This window comes from Hemitrygon akajei, chromosome 6 (assembly GCF_048418815.1).
Source record: "Hemitrygon akajei chromosome 6, sHemAka1.3, whole genome shotgun sequence".
Taxonomy (NCBI): Eukaryota; Metazoa; Chordata; class Chondrichthyes; order Myliobatiformes; family Dasyatidae; genus Hemitrygon; species Hemitrygon akajei.
The window spans coordinates 63,815,841-63,832,437 of NC_133129.1; the positions used below are offsets into that span (position 1 = coordinate 63,815,841).

Here is a 16,597-nt window from a genome sequence, read left to right on the forward strand (position 1 = left end):
AGAGGTTGCTGTTGTGGCATAGCTCAGCCAGATTTTCATTCTCCCCCCTATATGCTGATTCGTCATCACCTTTGATCCAGCAACAACAGTGGTGTCATCGGCAAATTTAAGTATGGCATTGGAGCTGTGCTTAGCCTCACAGTTATAAGTGTAAAGGGAGTAGAGCAGGGGCTTTAAGCATCCAGCCTTGAGGTGCCCTTGTGCTGATGAGATGGAGGAGATGGTGTTGCCAATCCAAACTGACTGGAGGGTACAAATGAGGAAATTGAGGATCCAATTGCATAAGGAGGTGATAGTGTTCGGCTCAGAAACAGGCTCTTCGGCCCATCTAGTCCATGCCAAACTATTTAAGGTGCCTGGTCCCATCAACCTGAACCTGGACCATAGCCCTCCAAACCCCTGCCATCCATGTATTTATTCAACTTAAACGCAGACAAAGCACTGCCAGCTCGTTCGACACTCTCATGACCCACTGAGTGGAGACCTTTTCCCTCATGTTTCTCTTAAACTTTTCACGCTTCACCCTTAAACCATGACATCTAGTAGTCCCACCGAACCTTAGTGGAAAAAAACCTTCTTGCATTTACCCTATCCGTAGCCTCATAATTTTGTAATCCTCTATCAAATCTCCCCTCGATCTTTGACATTCCAAGGAATAAAGTCCTGACCTGTGCAGCCTTTTCTTCCGTACTTCCAGGAACATCCTAAAGTAGGTAAACATGTTAGAGAGATGGAGGTTTAGCAATATACTGCAGAAGCAGCCGATGACATGGCTACCATCAGTGGACTGAAGGGAATGGGTGTGAGAGGAAGATGCAGGAGCAAATGAATTTGGAGGAAATAAACCTCTCACTTGATCTACTGCCAACTAAGTCTTATTTTCAACCTTCCCTTTCCCCAGACCCAATCCCATTTTTACAACGTTGTTGCTACTCTCTGTGTGGTTACCTCAGACTGCCAAAGAGAGAGGTTAAAGATTTCAGTGAACACACCAGCCACAGAACTGTGGAAATATGAAAGCTCTGTAAAGAAAAGCTGCAAATGTATAATTTTATGCTGATAGAGCATTTACTTCTGTGTTGTAATTAAGACATCAGATTTTGGAAATAGCCCAAAATGTAGCATTTCCCTCAGTGATAGTGGTAGGATTTTAACAGCAGGGTAAGACCATGTTGAATTATTCTTCCTGAATGTCTGAGCAGCACAAGAAATAATGAGTAATCTGACTACATATGTCAACAGAAGGGAAATGCCACAATTGATCGAAAAATTGTAGGCTTTTTTTTTGTGTCAGGCCCTTATACCTCAAAGTGAAATTATGTGATGCAGATTTTGATTGCCACTAAGCCTGGCCTATTACTGTTGAACACAAAATTTGTGCTGAATTTTGCAGCATAAAACCCACTTTTCATCCCAACTGAGCCACATTTCTATTTAATCATCTCCCATTCTGTATTAATTTATTCCCATTAGCAGATCTTATTTTATTCTACCTCCCATGCTGTTTGCCTTCATCGCTCGAGTTGACAGGCGATATGAAGATGGGTGGAGTGGCAGGTAGTGTTGAGGACGTAGGGAGTTGCAGAAGGGCTTGGACAGATTAGGTGAATGAGCAAGAAATGGCAGATGGAAGTGTATGGCCATGCACTTTGGTAGAATGAATAAAGGAGCAGATTATTTTCTAAATGGGGAGTGAATTCAGAAAGCGGGAGTGCAAAGGGACATGGGACACCTAGTGGTTAACTTGCCGATGGAAGGCAAATGCAATGTTATTCCTTCCAAGAGAGTAAAGAAATGGCAAATAGAAAATGGTGCACTGGTAGAAGGAATAAAGGCTTAGACTATTTTCTAAACTGGGACAAAATTTAAAAATCAGAGGTACAAAGGGACTTGGGAGTCCTTGTGCAGAATTTCTTAAAGATTAACTTGCAGATTGAGTCAGTGGTAAAGAAGGCAAATGCAATGAGGTTTCATTCAGAGAGGGCTAGAATATAAAAAACAAGGATTACAGACCATATTTAGAGTACTGTGAAAAATTTTGGGCCACATATTTTAGAAAGGATATGCGGGCATTGGAGAGGCTCCAGAGAAGGTAGAGGAGAATGATCCCAGGAATTAAAGGGCTAGCATAAGAGGAGTATTTGATGGCTGTGAGCCTGTTCTTCCTGGAGTTTAGAAGAATGGGTGTGGGGGGGGGGGGTTCTCAATGAAACTTATTGAATGTTGAAAGCCCAAGATAAAGTGGATGTGAAGAGGATGTTTCAAATAGTGGGATAGTCTAGGACGAGAGGGTACAGCTTCAGAATAGAAGGGCATGCCTTTAGAACTGATACAAGGAGGAATTTCTTTAACCAGAGAGTGGTAAATCTGTTGAACTCATTGCCCCAGACAGCTGTGAAGGTTAATAGGTTTCTAAATTAGTAAGGGAATCAAAGTTTATTGGGAAAAGACAGGGGAATGGGTTTGAGGGCGAAACTAAATCAGCCATGATCGAATAGAGGAGCAAACTCGATGGCTTAATCCTATTCCTATATTTTATGGACTTATTGAAGAGAGAAACGGGCAGATGATCCTGAAGCTGACTATTCTGTGGAGAGTGTTAGTGCAACCTTGACTTGGCAAGCCTGAACGTTGCAGTGCTGAAGTATAGAAGGTGCTGGAGATAGATTTAACACCCAATTGGGATGCATTCCTTATCTCACACAGTCCTATTCAATTAGACTGGGTTTCTCAGTAAAAACCTAAGTTTTGCAAAGCTGCTTATTTTCCTTTGTTTCACAGTATATATATTTTTAATTAGCAGTAGTTTAAAGTTTTCAAAATTTTACTGTTTTAAAAAAAAATTATTATATCGATTTCAACTGTTTTTGAATGTCTGACTACCAGTTCAAGTAAAGTCAGCGCAACAGACTGTTCATTTGTAACCTTCCTTGTATGGGTGGGAAATAATTTCAAACTGAGAGGAAATTATAGAAATTTATTAATGTTTCTTTTAAATTTTGCTTCTGTATGGCTTGGTGTGTTGCCTTCAAAGTCAACCTTTGCCTTGGGTGCTTGTTCGGACCCCGATGGAAATGAGGTCTGGGATACACTCCCTAGAGCACTGTCTGTCACTGATCTGCCCATGGAACCGAGGCCTTGAGGTTGCTGGAGATTATGATGTTGGTGTGGGATGCACACAGTAGGTTGTATTCAGTATAATCCAGTCCTGTGATTGGGTTTGACATTCTGATGCCAGAATGGATGGGAACTCATTAACCCGAAATGCTGTCTCTATCTCCACATATGCTACCCGACCCACTGAGTATTTCCAGCGTTTCCCATCTCCTTACATATTTCTAACGTGTACCATGTTTTGCTTTTCAACATCTACCATTCCCTTTTTAAAAGCAGATAATGTACTCCTGCTGAGGGGGAGAAAGTGTTTTCATTTGAATGGTTCGATCACAGTCACTAGAATCCAGTGGAGCCCTGAAGCAAGAGATAAATTCTAAAGGCAATGCACCAAACCATTCAGGAAAGAATAGAGAATAATATTTTTGCTGAACAAGCTGTTCATATCCTCCCCTTGTGGACTAATATTTTCCACCTGCCTAAGTCAGGAAGAAAGGCATGTTTCCTCCGTCGACTCTTGGTCACCTCTGTGCTGCTCAGCATCCTCTATCTGTAAACCCTCCAAGTCCTGGCCTCTTGTGCATCCTCGAACCTAATTCTTCTGTTTCACCTGTCCCTCCTCAAAACACACAAAATGCTGGATGTACTCAGCAGCTGCGGCAGCATCCGTGGAAACATTTTGGGCTGAGACCCTTCCTCAGGACTGGAATGGATTGGGGAAGGTGCCAGAATGAAGAGGAGTGGGGAGGGAATGAGGATAGCAAGCAGGGTTATAGGTGAAGCCAGGTGGGAAGAAAAAGTAAAGGGCTGGACAGAAAGGAATCTGATAGGAGAGGAGAGTGTACCATAGGAGAAAGGGAAGGAGGGCGGTACCTGGGGGAGGTGATAGGCACATGAGAAGAGGGAGGGAGACAGAGTGGGAAATAGAAGGAAGGCAGAGGGGTAGGGGAACATTTTACTGGAAGGAGAAATTGATGTTCACGCCGTCAGGTTGGAGGCTACCCAGACGGAATACAAGGTGTTGCCCCTCCACTCTGTGGTTTGCCTCACAAGAGGAGCCCATGGACGTAAGTGTCAGAACACAAATGGGAATTGGAATTAAAATGTTTAGCCACCGGGAAGTTCTGCCTTTGGTGGATGGAGCGGAGACGCTCGACGAAGTGGTCCCCCAATTTATAAAGGGTACATTGGGAGCATTGCGTACAATAGATGACCACAGCAGATTTGCAGGCTTCACCAATGCAGAGGAGAACGCATCGGGAGCACCTCACCATGGTAGAGCTGTCCCCTCTGCTTTCTAGCCCCTGCTCTACCTGATGAAGCAGACTATCAGGAGCCTGAATTGAGTTTCTGATTCGGTTTCCTTTCTAATACTTTTTTATTTTTACATCAACCTTTCATCCCAATCAAATATAGTTTCTCTGAACTGAACTATCCTGTTTAATGTACCATTGGCCAGTACTGTGTGCTTGCTGGCCCACACTTGTCCTTGGTCTGGTAATAACCTGGTTAAAAAATCCTGGTCCTTCCTTTCTAATATTCTCCTCACCCTATCCTATCTCTTGGATGTGTCAAGCTCTACATCCCCTAACACTCCAAGTAATCTCCTTTTGTGCATCCTTGATCCTAATTCCTCTACTGTTAACCGCTGTCCCTTCTGCTTCCTAGCCCCAGAGCTCCGGAACTGCCTTCCTAAATCTCTCTCCCTCTCGCCGTTTAGAACTTCTTTGCCCATGCTGCCCTATCCTTGTGTGGCTCAGTATTTCCCCAAAATGTTTTGCAGGAAGTCACCAAGACACCTAATTAATTATTAAGTATTAATTTTGAAGTTGTGTAACATTTCTTTTTAAATTTCAGCTCGAACTAAGCGACAACAGGATTTCTGGAGGGTTAGACGTCTTGGCGGAGAAGCTTCCAAATCTCACACACCTAAATCTCAGTGGAAATAAACTGAAAGACATCAGCACATTGGAGCCTCTGGTACCTCATCCTTTTCTCATTTACAATGTTTAACCCCAACGTGCATGTTTATTATGCGTGGACTTGCTGCCCGTGGATTCGTTGTAGCTTGCTGTGTTATTTTTAAAAAAAGGTCAGCAGAATTTGGAAACTGGTCAAGTCTTTGATGAATGTTCACCCAAAATATTTTACCTGCATAGTTCTAAATATAGATGCATTCTGTCCAATAAAATCTGATCATGCATCACTGACTCGTAGCACTTTACCTTAGTTTTTCTGTTACCATTTCAACCCCTGGGATGTCTGAATGGTAAATAATCTCCACAAGGGGAAAAAATCAGGAACATGTTGGTATCTTCTCCACTAGGCTGTAGGATGCAGCTCCAAAATGTCAAATGACCTCAGGACAAAGCAGTTCACCCAATTGCACCCAATGCCCCATTCTCTAATTTACTCTCTCCGTCACTAGCTGTAGCGTATACAGATCACAAAGGTGAGAGTGCTAACAAGGTTGATGTAAAAGTGATTTATCACCTGGTGTGTTTGTTATTGAGGGATAGTTCAGAGCACACCAGGATGCCAGCAAGCAGGTTACTCAACTGAACTTTATTGATAAATCCTGTTTGTACAGTGTGTGAACTCCTCCCTTGTGAGTGGCAATGGACTAACACTACTAACTATCGCTACGTCACCTGTCACAGAATCGTGTACATGTCAAAGCCAATATGACGAGGATCGAACCAGTGACCGTAGCTATCAACTCCAGTATGCTGAACACGCTTGTCTCCCAAATAGGCAAAAATGTCAGCATGGAGACGGTGGGCTGATGGGCTGTTTCCTGTGCTGTGCAGTCCCAGCTCTGTTACCCTAGAAACAGTTTGAGATAATCAGATTGAGGAAATATTGCTTAGTAATACACCTTCAAATCACTGTAATTCATATTTAGTTTATTTCACTTTGCACCCTTTGAAGACTTGCAGTTAACTGTAAACTGAAAGCACACTTCCCCTGACGTCTCAAACCCAGGACGTAGGCTGACTTGGTTCAGTGGGGGTGGTGGGGGGGGTGCGTCTTGAAACATAGGCTTTGACTGCCCTGTCAAACGCTTGTATTCAGGGCTACTACCTGTGTGCTTCAGTCAAATGCTATTGTTAACTAAATTGCTTTTTGAAGGAAGAGTTTGCCCTGTAAAGATCCCATGGAGCTATTTTAATGATGTGCAGGGGAATTCTGTCCTTTGTCCTGACCAATATTAAACCTTAATCAACATCATTGAAAGATAATCTTCCCAATGTCAGACTGCTGTTTATGGGATCTTGCTGCACATACCTTTTGCTGTATGTTTTTGATATTGCAACAGAAAAAATATTTATTGTGCTTAATTGTAAGTCATAAGATCCTGGGTTCCCAAAAAGCATGGTGTCATTTCAAGTTCATCCTATCCCTCTGTCCAATGGATCGATTAAACTGTTGTCCACCTCTCAGCAGTTCTTTCTCTTTCTCTCCCCCCTCCCTCTTCCTCCTTCTACCTCCTCTCCCCCTCCCCCACCTCTCTCCCCCTCTCCCCTTCCCCCTCCCGTCTCTCCTCTCTCCCCCCACCCCCCCCCCCGTGTCATTTCGCTTCTCATACATAAGTTATGTTCCTCTACATGTTGGTGCCTGCTTTCTTGCTTTGCTTTTTGTTTCTAACCTGTCATTTTTTTGCTGGTTTCTATATCTGCCTTTTTAAGAAATCCATATTAATTCACTAAAATCCATATTAATTCACTTAAATAGGAAAAGTTACCAAACTAGAGGCTAACAGGTTGGAAAAAACTCTCATAGTTTGAATCTTTTGAACTATTGGTTTAAATTGACAACACTGGAACGTGATCAGTGAGGTGAAAGAATGTTTAGATCATTCAGCACTTTTGGAATTATTCAGGATTGTATTTATATCAGTTGGAGCATCCTTTCAAAGACTTGTGTGCCCGTAGAGTGTACTATCAGTGCCTATATTCTCAGCCGTCTCCTGTACAGTTCATTGCGTATCAGTCAAGTGCCATTGTTAAATAAACTGTAGAAAGAAGGCTGAAGAGTGGCCCAACAGAAATCTTATTTAGAAGGAGTTACAATATGGAGCAGTACAAAACAGAAACTGACTCTTTCGCCCACAATGTTTGCCAAAATGGTTTGAAAAGCAATGAAAAACATAACTAAACTAGTCCCGTCTGTTTACCCGTCCACATCCCATAATGTCTCTACATATTCATGTTGTGAACTATGAGCCTCTTAAATTCCTCTATCACATTTGCTTCCACTACCACCCTGGTGGTGCATCCCATCACTCTCTGTTTAAACAAAAACTTGCCTGGCCTGTCTCCTTTGAATTTCTCTCCTCTCACTTTAAGTGGATGTCCTCGAGAATTATACATATTTTATCTGGTGGAAAATTATACCTGCTGACTGTTCTATCTGTGTCCCTCATTATCTTATAAATATATTTCAGATCTCTCCTTGGCCTCTACCACTCCAGAGAAAACAACTAAAGTTTGTACAACCTCTCCTCATAGCAAGTGCCCTCTAATCTAGACAGCATCCTGTAAACCTCTTCTGCACCCTCTCCAAAGCCTCAAGTCCTTCCTATAATAGGGCAACCAGAAATGAATTCAGTGCTCCAGATGCAGGGTAACCAGAGTTTTATAAAGTTGCAGCTTAACCTCTTGACTCTTGAACTCATTTCCTCAACTAATAAATGCAAGCATGCCACACACCACCCTATCAATTTCAGGGTCCTTTAGGTGGAAACGTTTTACTTAATGTGGCCATCAAACCCAAGGTCTGTGAATGTAGGATAGTCTGTAAACACAATGAGGAACTTGGGAGAAAGGTTTCCACAACTGGATAAGAGTGTGGAACTCATTTTCCTCAGGAGTGGTTGCATTAAGGGATATTGGAGAGGAGATGGAAGTTTGATTAAACATGATGGAGACGGGAATAGAAATGGGTGAATGGGATTGCCCAGAGAGCCGAGCTAAGCTCGATGGTCTGATTGGGCTCCTTTTATATCATAAGGGAATCTGGGTATCTGTTCGGGTAGAAGGTTGCCAGTGACATGAATGAGATGGCCAGAATGTTCTTATTCTTATTAAACAGTGTACAATGTTTTATTTGCAGCAAAAGCTGGAAAGTTTGAAGAGTCTAGACCTTTTTAACTGTGAGGTGACGAACCTAAATGACTACAGAGAGAGTGTATTCAAGCTCCTCCCACAGCTCATGTACCTCGACGGTTACGACCAGGAAGACCGGGAGGCTCCCGACTCTGATGCGGAAGCAGATGGCGCTGATGATGATGAGGATGATGAAGGTAATAATGGACAAGATGAGGGACATTTGGCAGTTGACAGTGAGGGTTGAGACCCCTCACCTGGACTAAAAGAGTAGAGGGGAGATGGTCAGTATTAAAGAGGTGAGGGGAAAGGATGGAACAAGAACTGGTGGATTCAGGTGAGGAGAGGTCACGTTCAAATTTAATTGTCATTCAGCCATACATGAATGCAGCCAACCGAAACAGCGTTACTTCAGGGCTAAGGTTCAAAACACAGTGCCAAAAGTCATACACAGCACAAGGCACATATTGCACATGTAAATAAGATAGCAAAATACAGTCTCACACAAGCAAATTATCATCTCAAGTCCCTGAATCCATGAATGTTGCAGCAGTCTGCAGTCAAACACAATGCAACCTGTCTTCTGCCGAGCAGCCACTGGGGGCAGCACCGACTCCAGCATGGATGCCATGCTGCCCCACCACCGACACTGTGGTGGAGTGCTGGACTCTTCACACCTCTCCCTGGGCAGTTGCATAAAGTGGCTTGAGCCCTTGTCTTTGCTGTGAGAGGCAGGTGGAGGAGAGAAGAGTGGAAATACTGACAGAAGCTGACAGATTTTAGCTGGAGACAACAAAAGCTGCGGATGATGGGAAAGGAAGATGGAGCATGTAATTGATTAAGGGAGTGGTATGTATATAATGAGTGGAGGAGGGGAAAGAAACAGAGTAATGGGGGTTTGGGGTAGATGAGTTTCTACTGAGTAAATTGGGAGTAGAGAGAAAAAGAGCAGTGTGACTGAAATTGGAGAATTCAGTGTTCACGCTGTTAGGCTGTAGACTACCCAGGTGCAATATGAGGTGCTGTTCTTCTAAGAGGAAATCCTACTGTCACACTGTGATGGGAACATCTAATGCAGAAATAAACTTCCAAAAGATTATTTAATAGTATTACATAGTGAGGCTATTCAGCCCACAGTACTTGTGCTGCCTCTTTGAAAACGCTTTCAACTAGTCCCATCTCACCTATCCTTTCCCTGTAACACTTCTTTTTCTAAATTTAAAAAATCCATTTCCCTTTGGTAAAGACCTTGGCAAATCAGCACCAGTTGCCCCTTTAGACAATGCATTCCAAATCACAAGGTTCTTTATTAACAAAAAATTCTCTTAATCTTCCCTTTCGTTCTTTTGCAATATCTGCTCTTTGATTCCTGACACTTCCACCCAGAAATTAGATTATCAGTGAACTCCATCAATTAACATAGGATGCTTGGTGTTGGATGGTGTTGGGCTTCATAATTTTAAACAGTTCTGTTGTATTTTTTTGTTTAATCTTCGCTGCTCCAAGGAGCATGGATAGATGATGATTGGCTTCGACTTGATGGCCGAAAGACCTGAATCTATGCTGTACCCCTCCCTCTCTTGATGACCCTTCCATTCTCCAAATCTAACCAGTGGAGAGCATTGTGTGAAAATGGAGGGATTAAAGTGCCTATGAGATGTTTTGGATAATCTACTTTCTGGGAAGTTGAAGTAAGAACACACTGCCTATTGTGGATGGGTTAGAAAGACCCAAGGTTCAAAATAAATGTTTGCATGGAATATTCATAGGGGGTTTTGCTTTGAAATTATCGTTTACAGAAGGTGAGGAAGAGGAGGAAGATGATGAGGAGGAAGATGGAGAAGAAGAGCTTGACGATGAGGAGGATGAAGATGAAGAAGGAGAAGATGACGAAGATGAAATCAGTGCAGAGGAAGAGGTAAGGATTCAACAGTGTGGAATTCAGATTCCTATATGCTTGGCTTTTAGTATTTTCTATGTAATCATAGCTTTTTAAAAGTCTGAAGTGTTTAATTGTATTTTTAATATTTTTATTATTTAACAAGCAAATAAAGCTTGTCAAAAAATATTGGAAGTAAAGGAAATTTTGTACTTTCCATTACTTCGGTCATTGGAAGTTTAACCAATGCACACCAGCTAGTGGTTAAAGAGAAACAGTCAGAGAAGGCATCTATCTGACACACTGTGTCCCTTTCAGCTTTCCAAAGTATCACTTCCAGCACATCCCACAAATCAATGTAAACATTTGCACTTCCAAGTTTTAGAAGACCAAACTCGTCAGCCTAGACCATTCTTTTGGCAGCTTTGTGGGTAACTCGAATGCAGTTTGTGAAGATAACATGTATTCATATGGCAAGGTTCATCAGCAGTGTTACAGGGCTTTCCTGTGTAATTATCTGCTAAAACTGACAGTGTTGCAATCATTGCAGCACTGTTAAGCAGTGTGCTGTAAGATCTCACCACTCTTAGCTAACTCCTGAAGGACTATACAAGCAGTGCTTTTCCATCTATCGGAAATGCCACTAATTTAACATGTAGTACAGTGATGGGAGTGAAGTGGAAAAGAGCTCTTGGGTGATCCGACGTTGCTGGACCTAAAGAATCATATTTTGCGGGAAGAATGCTTTTTTTTTCCTGCTGCATGAGTACTTGCAAGCAAGCTGTCTATCACAGAATTGCCAAGGAGGTCTCTTTAAGGATCTAAGTGCAGCCTGAGGGAATGGACTTTGGGGAAGTCTGCAGTATATTTGCTAGCTGCTCCGGGCTGAAGGAAAAGTGGATGAAGCCTCCTGAGTTTGAGTAGTGTTCCTAATCCGAAGTGAGCAGTAAAGTTGAATGTGAGTAGAAGCCAGAAGTAGACCACTGACCCCTCCAAATTGTCCCTACCATTTGAATAACTTTGTGGCTGCAACTCTTTTGTTGATAACTGGTTTATTATTGTCACGTTTTAAAATACAGTGAAAATGTTATTTCATACCATCCAAACAGATCGTTCTCTACATTAGTAAATCACAGTAGTACAGGGGAAAGCAGTAACAAGCAAAATATAGTGTTACAATTACAAAGAAAATGCAGTGTAGACAGACAAGGTGCAAGGCCACAACGAAGTAGACTGAGAGATCAAGAATTCATCTTTATCATAGAAGAGGTTCGTTCAAGTGAATTGCAACAGTGGGATGGAAGCTGTCCTTGCACCTGGAACTGTTTGTTTTCAAGCAGTTTTTATCTTTTACCCTTTGGGAGTGGGAAGAAAAGGAAATGATTGGGGTGGGGGGGGGAGTTCTTTGGTTATGTTGGATGAACCAGTAGAAAGTCCATGGAGAGACAGCTGATTTTCATGAAGGACTGGCCTGTGTCCACAGTTGTGCATTTTCTTGCTGTCTTGGGCATAGCAGTTGCTATACTAAGCAGGGGTGCATTCAGATTGGATGCTTTCCATGGTGCATTTGTGACAATTGGTGAGGATCAATAGCCACTTGTGGAATTTCCTTTGCCATCTGCCTGGTGCCTGTTACTAATAACTATACTCTAGATAAGAGTGCTGCTCTCGTTCCCAAAGTGGGAGGAGACGGGGTTATTATGTCTCCGTTGGTGGGAGGAAGAGATGTTCACCCACGTGCCCTCCACCAAGAGTTTCGAGAACTGTTTTGCACAGCTGATGTTCTGATCTGGTAGGACATTGGGGAACAGACAGCATACTGACCTTCAACAGAGGGTTGAAGAAAATATCTGTGCTTGCCCGTTAATAGAGAGGCATAACCAGTAGGTGGTACATGTGTAATGGGCCTTATTATCTCAGACATTGTGAACTAATTCCATATTATGGTAAATCAGGGCACAGAAACATTCCTTGGCCCAAAGTGGAATGTCTGCCATTTCTACAAGGCCACCTCATGGATGTATCTGAGCAGTGTGGTTTTTCAATCAACATTGTTTATTGAGCTTGGCTGCTTAGAGGGAAAATTCCTTCAGTAACTTTGGAGTGAGGGAAGCCTGTACATTTCGATATTGTTTCCACACCAGCTGCTAAATTCAAAATAAATTTATTATCAAAGTACATGTATGTCACCATATACAAGCCTGAGATTCATTGCCTTACGAGCATACTCGAAAAATCTATAGAATAATAACCATAACAAAATCAATGAAAGACCACCCAACCTGGGAGTTCAACCAGTTTGCAAAAGACAACAAACTGTGCAAATACAAAAAGAAAGAAATAATAATAAATAAATAAGCTATAAATAGCAGGAACATTTCAATGATGGGTCGAGTGAAGTTGTCCCGTTTGGTTCAAGAGCCTGATGGTTGAGAGGCAATAACTATTCTTGAACCTGATAGTGTAAGGCCTGAGGCTCCTGCACCACCTTCGTGATAGTAGCAGAGAGAAGAGAACATAACCTGGGTGTTGAGGGTTTCTGACGATGGATTTCTTGTGACTGTGTTTCATGCAGATGTTCTCGATGGTGGGGAGGGTTTTACCTGTGATGGACTGGGCTGTACCCATTGCTTATTGTAGGATTTTCTGATCAAAGGCATTGGTGTTTCCATACCTGGCTGTGATGCAGCCAGTCAATATCCTGTCCACTACACACCTATAGAAGTTTGTCGAAGTTTTAGATCTCATGGTGAATCTTCGCAAACTCCTAAGGAAGTAGAGGCACTGCTGTTCTTTATTGTAATTGCACTTATGTGCTGGACCCAGAACAGCTTTTCCAAAATAATAGCACCAAGGAATTTAAAGTTATTGACCCTTTCCACAACTGATCCTCCAATGAGGACTGGCTCATGGACCTATGGTTTCCTCCTGAAGTCAATAATCAGCTCCTTGGTCTTGCTGACATTGAGTAAGAAGCAGTTGTTATGCACCACTCAGCAAGATTTTCAATCTCCCTCCTATATGCTGATTCATCACCATCTGTGATTCAGCCTACAACAGTTGTGTCATCAGCAAACTTGAGTAGTTTTTGGGTAACCAGATCTTGAAATTGATCCACAGCGAGCCAGTATGCATTTTATTTTACTCTGAGATGGTTTATTTAATTGCTGAGCATCTTTGCACATTTGAGACCATGCTCAGGAAGTGCCAAACAACAATGCTGTATTGTTATTTGGTGCTTATTGATGCTTCCAGAGCCTTAAAGGAGGGAGGCTTAAATTTCTTCAGTTCCCGTGCACTCTGGACAGTAAAGGAATTTGCAAATTGGAAACTAATATATGCACAGCGTGATCTCACATATAGCAACGTGGCAATGACCATCTGATCTCTGCCCTTTTTGATGCTAATTTTATGGAAAATACGAACCAGAGCAGAGTGAAGGACTCCCTTGCTCTTAGTAACCAAGTCCAGGGGATATCATGTTCAAAGGAGTAGGAAGGGACTGGATAAGGTTGAAGGTGGGACCCATAAGGTTACTCGTAGGCCCAGTTGAGACGCTTTGTAATTGAAATACTGCTCTGTGTTTTGCAGGAGGGATATGGACAAGACGGAGAAATTGATGAAGAGGAGGATGAAGAGGAGGAGGATGAGGATGAAGGTATTAACCACACTTCTTTTTCTTCACCTGTAGACCATATACAACACAAAGGAAGTCATTCACCCCCCCCCCCCCCCCCGATGTCAGCTCTTGTTGAATTTCTCCACTTAGTCCAAATCCACCAGTTTTTTTTCCATTGTAACCCTGCAGATTTCTCTTCAGTTATTTCCCAGCTCTCCTCTGAAAGTTAACGTCGTACCTGGTTCCCAAATCCAATCACATGTCTCCTCGTGCCAACTCCACCCTTCTCAGATAACTTTCACCCTTGTTCACTTTCTAACTAATCCTTGCACTTGAATTCAAAGTTCTATCAGTTTTAGCCTCAAATTCAAAAATCTATGCCTGTTATTATCTTACCAAGAAACTTCTCATCCTCCTTCACTCCACAGAGCAAAGCCCCAACTCGCTCAACATTCCCTCGTAAACCGTGCTCTTGAATCCATGCAGCATCCCAGTGACTCTCCTCTGCACCCTATTACACCCTTCCTATAATGAGGCAACCAGAACTGAAAACAATATTCCAAGTGTGGTTTTGTGGAGCTGCAACATTACCTCATGGCTTTTGAACTCAATCCCTGCCTAACAAAGACCTTCTTAACCATCCTGTCAACTTGTACGGCATCTCTGAAGGATCTATGGGCATGAACCCCATATCCCTCTGTTCCTCCCCACTGTTAAGAATCCTTCCATAAACATTGTGCTTTGCCATCAAGTTTGACCTTCCAGAGAGTACCTGTATCACTTCACACTTTTCCAGATTGAACACCATCTGATATTTCTTAATGCAGCCCTGCATCCTGTCAATGTCCTATTACTGCCTATGACAACCTTCTGCACTACGTATAGTACCAATAACCTTTGTCATCTGCAAACTTTCTAACTCACCCTTCCACTTTCTAAGTCATCTTATAAAATAACAAAGAGTAGGAGACCCAGAACAGATAGCTGCGGAGCACCACTGTTCATGGACCTCTACGAGGCAGAACATGTTCTATCAGGCAGCAGTTCTCCTGATTGTGCCAGTGTGCTGCTCTTGAGTCTCTCAACCCTGATACCATTCAGTTTATTTTAACTTTTACCCCTAGTCTTGACCGTGACACCATTCCAAAATCTGTGCTGTGATGATAAACCTAGTTGAGGGCTAACATTTGCTTTGTGAAAGTAGCTAAGCCACATTTTAATGGATAGCTGTTTGAAGCAGCAAGCAAAGATATCCATCCATCCCTCCTTCACTTTCTCCCTCCCCTTCAATTAGTACTGCCCAGCAACTGCCGATTTTAATCCTAGCCCAACGCAGGACAGTTTACGGTGCCCAATTAAACTACAAGCCGGAATGTCTTTGGAATGTGAGAGGAAACCCATGTGGTCACAGGGAGAACATACAAAATTCTTACAGGGAGTGGTGGGAATTGAACCCGAGTCGCTGGTACTGTAAAGCGTTGAGCTAACCACTACACTACCGTGCCACCCCATATTGTGAGGTATGTGGTAACAAATGATAAGTTGGTTTATTATTGTCACATGTACTGAGGTACAGTGAACAACTGCTTTGCATGCCATCCATACAGATCAGTTCATCACATCGGTACACTGAGCTCCGATAAGGGGAAAGCAATATCAGAATACAGAGTATTCAGTTAAAGTGCTATGCGGGTATTCAGTAAAATACGTTGACCTGAAGCTCATGGCTGAAAAACTTTGCTGTCATTTTACAGATGAAGATGAATGTGCAAAAGGACAGAAAAGAAAACGAGACACAGACGATGAAGGGGAAGAAGATGATGATTAGGAATCCAAGTGACCTGAAAGACTATTTAGTACTCAATGGGCTCTACTGCCCTTCCTGCCCCTCTTGAGCCCTACCCCAGATTGGCAATTGCTGGGTATCATCACAGCACTGAATATCACTGAGCCAGCAGTTGTCACTGTCTTGACATTCCATGTATTTATAATGCAGTTAATCGATATTCCATGGAGTAGTAAAACTGGGTAGAATTTGGTCCAGTGCTTTTATGATGTTGGGGTTTCTTAGGTTTCCTGCTAAGACTATTACCATAGCAACAAGAACAGATGAAGTGATTTGGATAGTCATGTTTGTAAAATGGCTGCCTGTTACAGAGAGGTTATAGCATTGATCTTTATGTAAGTCAAAAGCTTTGTAAATAAAATCTTAAAATTTTGGATTTGTTCTACATTGCAATACCATTTTGGGTGTTATTTACAAATGCAAGATGTTTCTAAACTAACAGTTTTTGGAAAGTTAATAAATGGTTTCTTTTAAAAAGCCTATTCATTTTTAAGTTCAGTTTCTGGGCTTTTAGTGTGGAAGGTAGCTATCTTGGTGGGAATGGGAATAAGCACGGTGGCATCCCTAAGTAGATGGGATTCCAGACTCCTGGTGTAACCTAGAGTCTGTGCCTCTGCTCAAAATCTGCCCATCCATGTGAATAAGGGGACAAAGTGATGCCTAGCATAGCCAGATAGTCAAGACTTGTGCATCAAGAGTCCTTGGGAAACCTGAGCTCTTAAAACAGGACTGAGCATCCATTTGAGGTACAGGAAGGACAAAGAAAAATCAGGAAAAGAGGAACACAATCTCAGAAAGATGCTCAATAGGACTGCCTGAGGATGGTTGTCCTGGAGAATTAAAGTTGAAGTTGACTCACCACTGCCCACTAGGGGACATAACTGTAAGAGCAGAAAAAATTAAAGAGTGGGTGAGCTTGCTCTGTCTGCGTTTTACGATCATGGCTGACCCTTTCTCCTAACTCCACTTCCCAGGCTCAAATGCATTTTCCCTAAAGCTCTGAGCATCCAAAGATCTCATCAGTCTCAACC

The 16,597-nt window shown here is 42.5% G+C and overlaps 1 protein-coding gene across 3 annotated transcripts in view; it reads left to right on the forward strand.

Moving 5' to 3' along the window:
• anp32b (acidic (leucine-rich) nuclear phosphoprotein 32 family, member B) overlaps positions 1–16,046 on the forward strand; it is a 61,448-nt gene extending 45,402 nt beyond the window's left edge. For all 3 annotated transcript variants that reach the window (XM_073048470.1, XM_073048469.1, XM_073048468.1), the window contains exons 3-7: positions 4,972–5,094; positions 8,230–8,419; positions 10,022–10,140; positions 13,693–13,759; positions 15,475–16,046. In XM_073048470.1, the coding sequence (XP_072904571.1) occupies positions 4,972–5,094; positions 8,230–8,419; positions 10,022–10,140; positions 13,693–13,759; positions 15,475–15,548 (573 nt within the window). In that variant the 3' untranslated portion in view covers positions 15,549–16,046. The remainder of the gene's footprint in view (positions 1–4,971; positions 5,095–8,229; positions 8,420–10,021; positions 10,141–13,692; positions 13,760–15,474) is intronic.
• Positions 16,047–16,597: the final 551 nt, after the last annotated feature.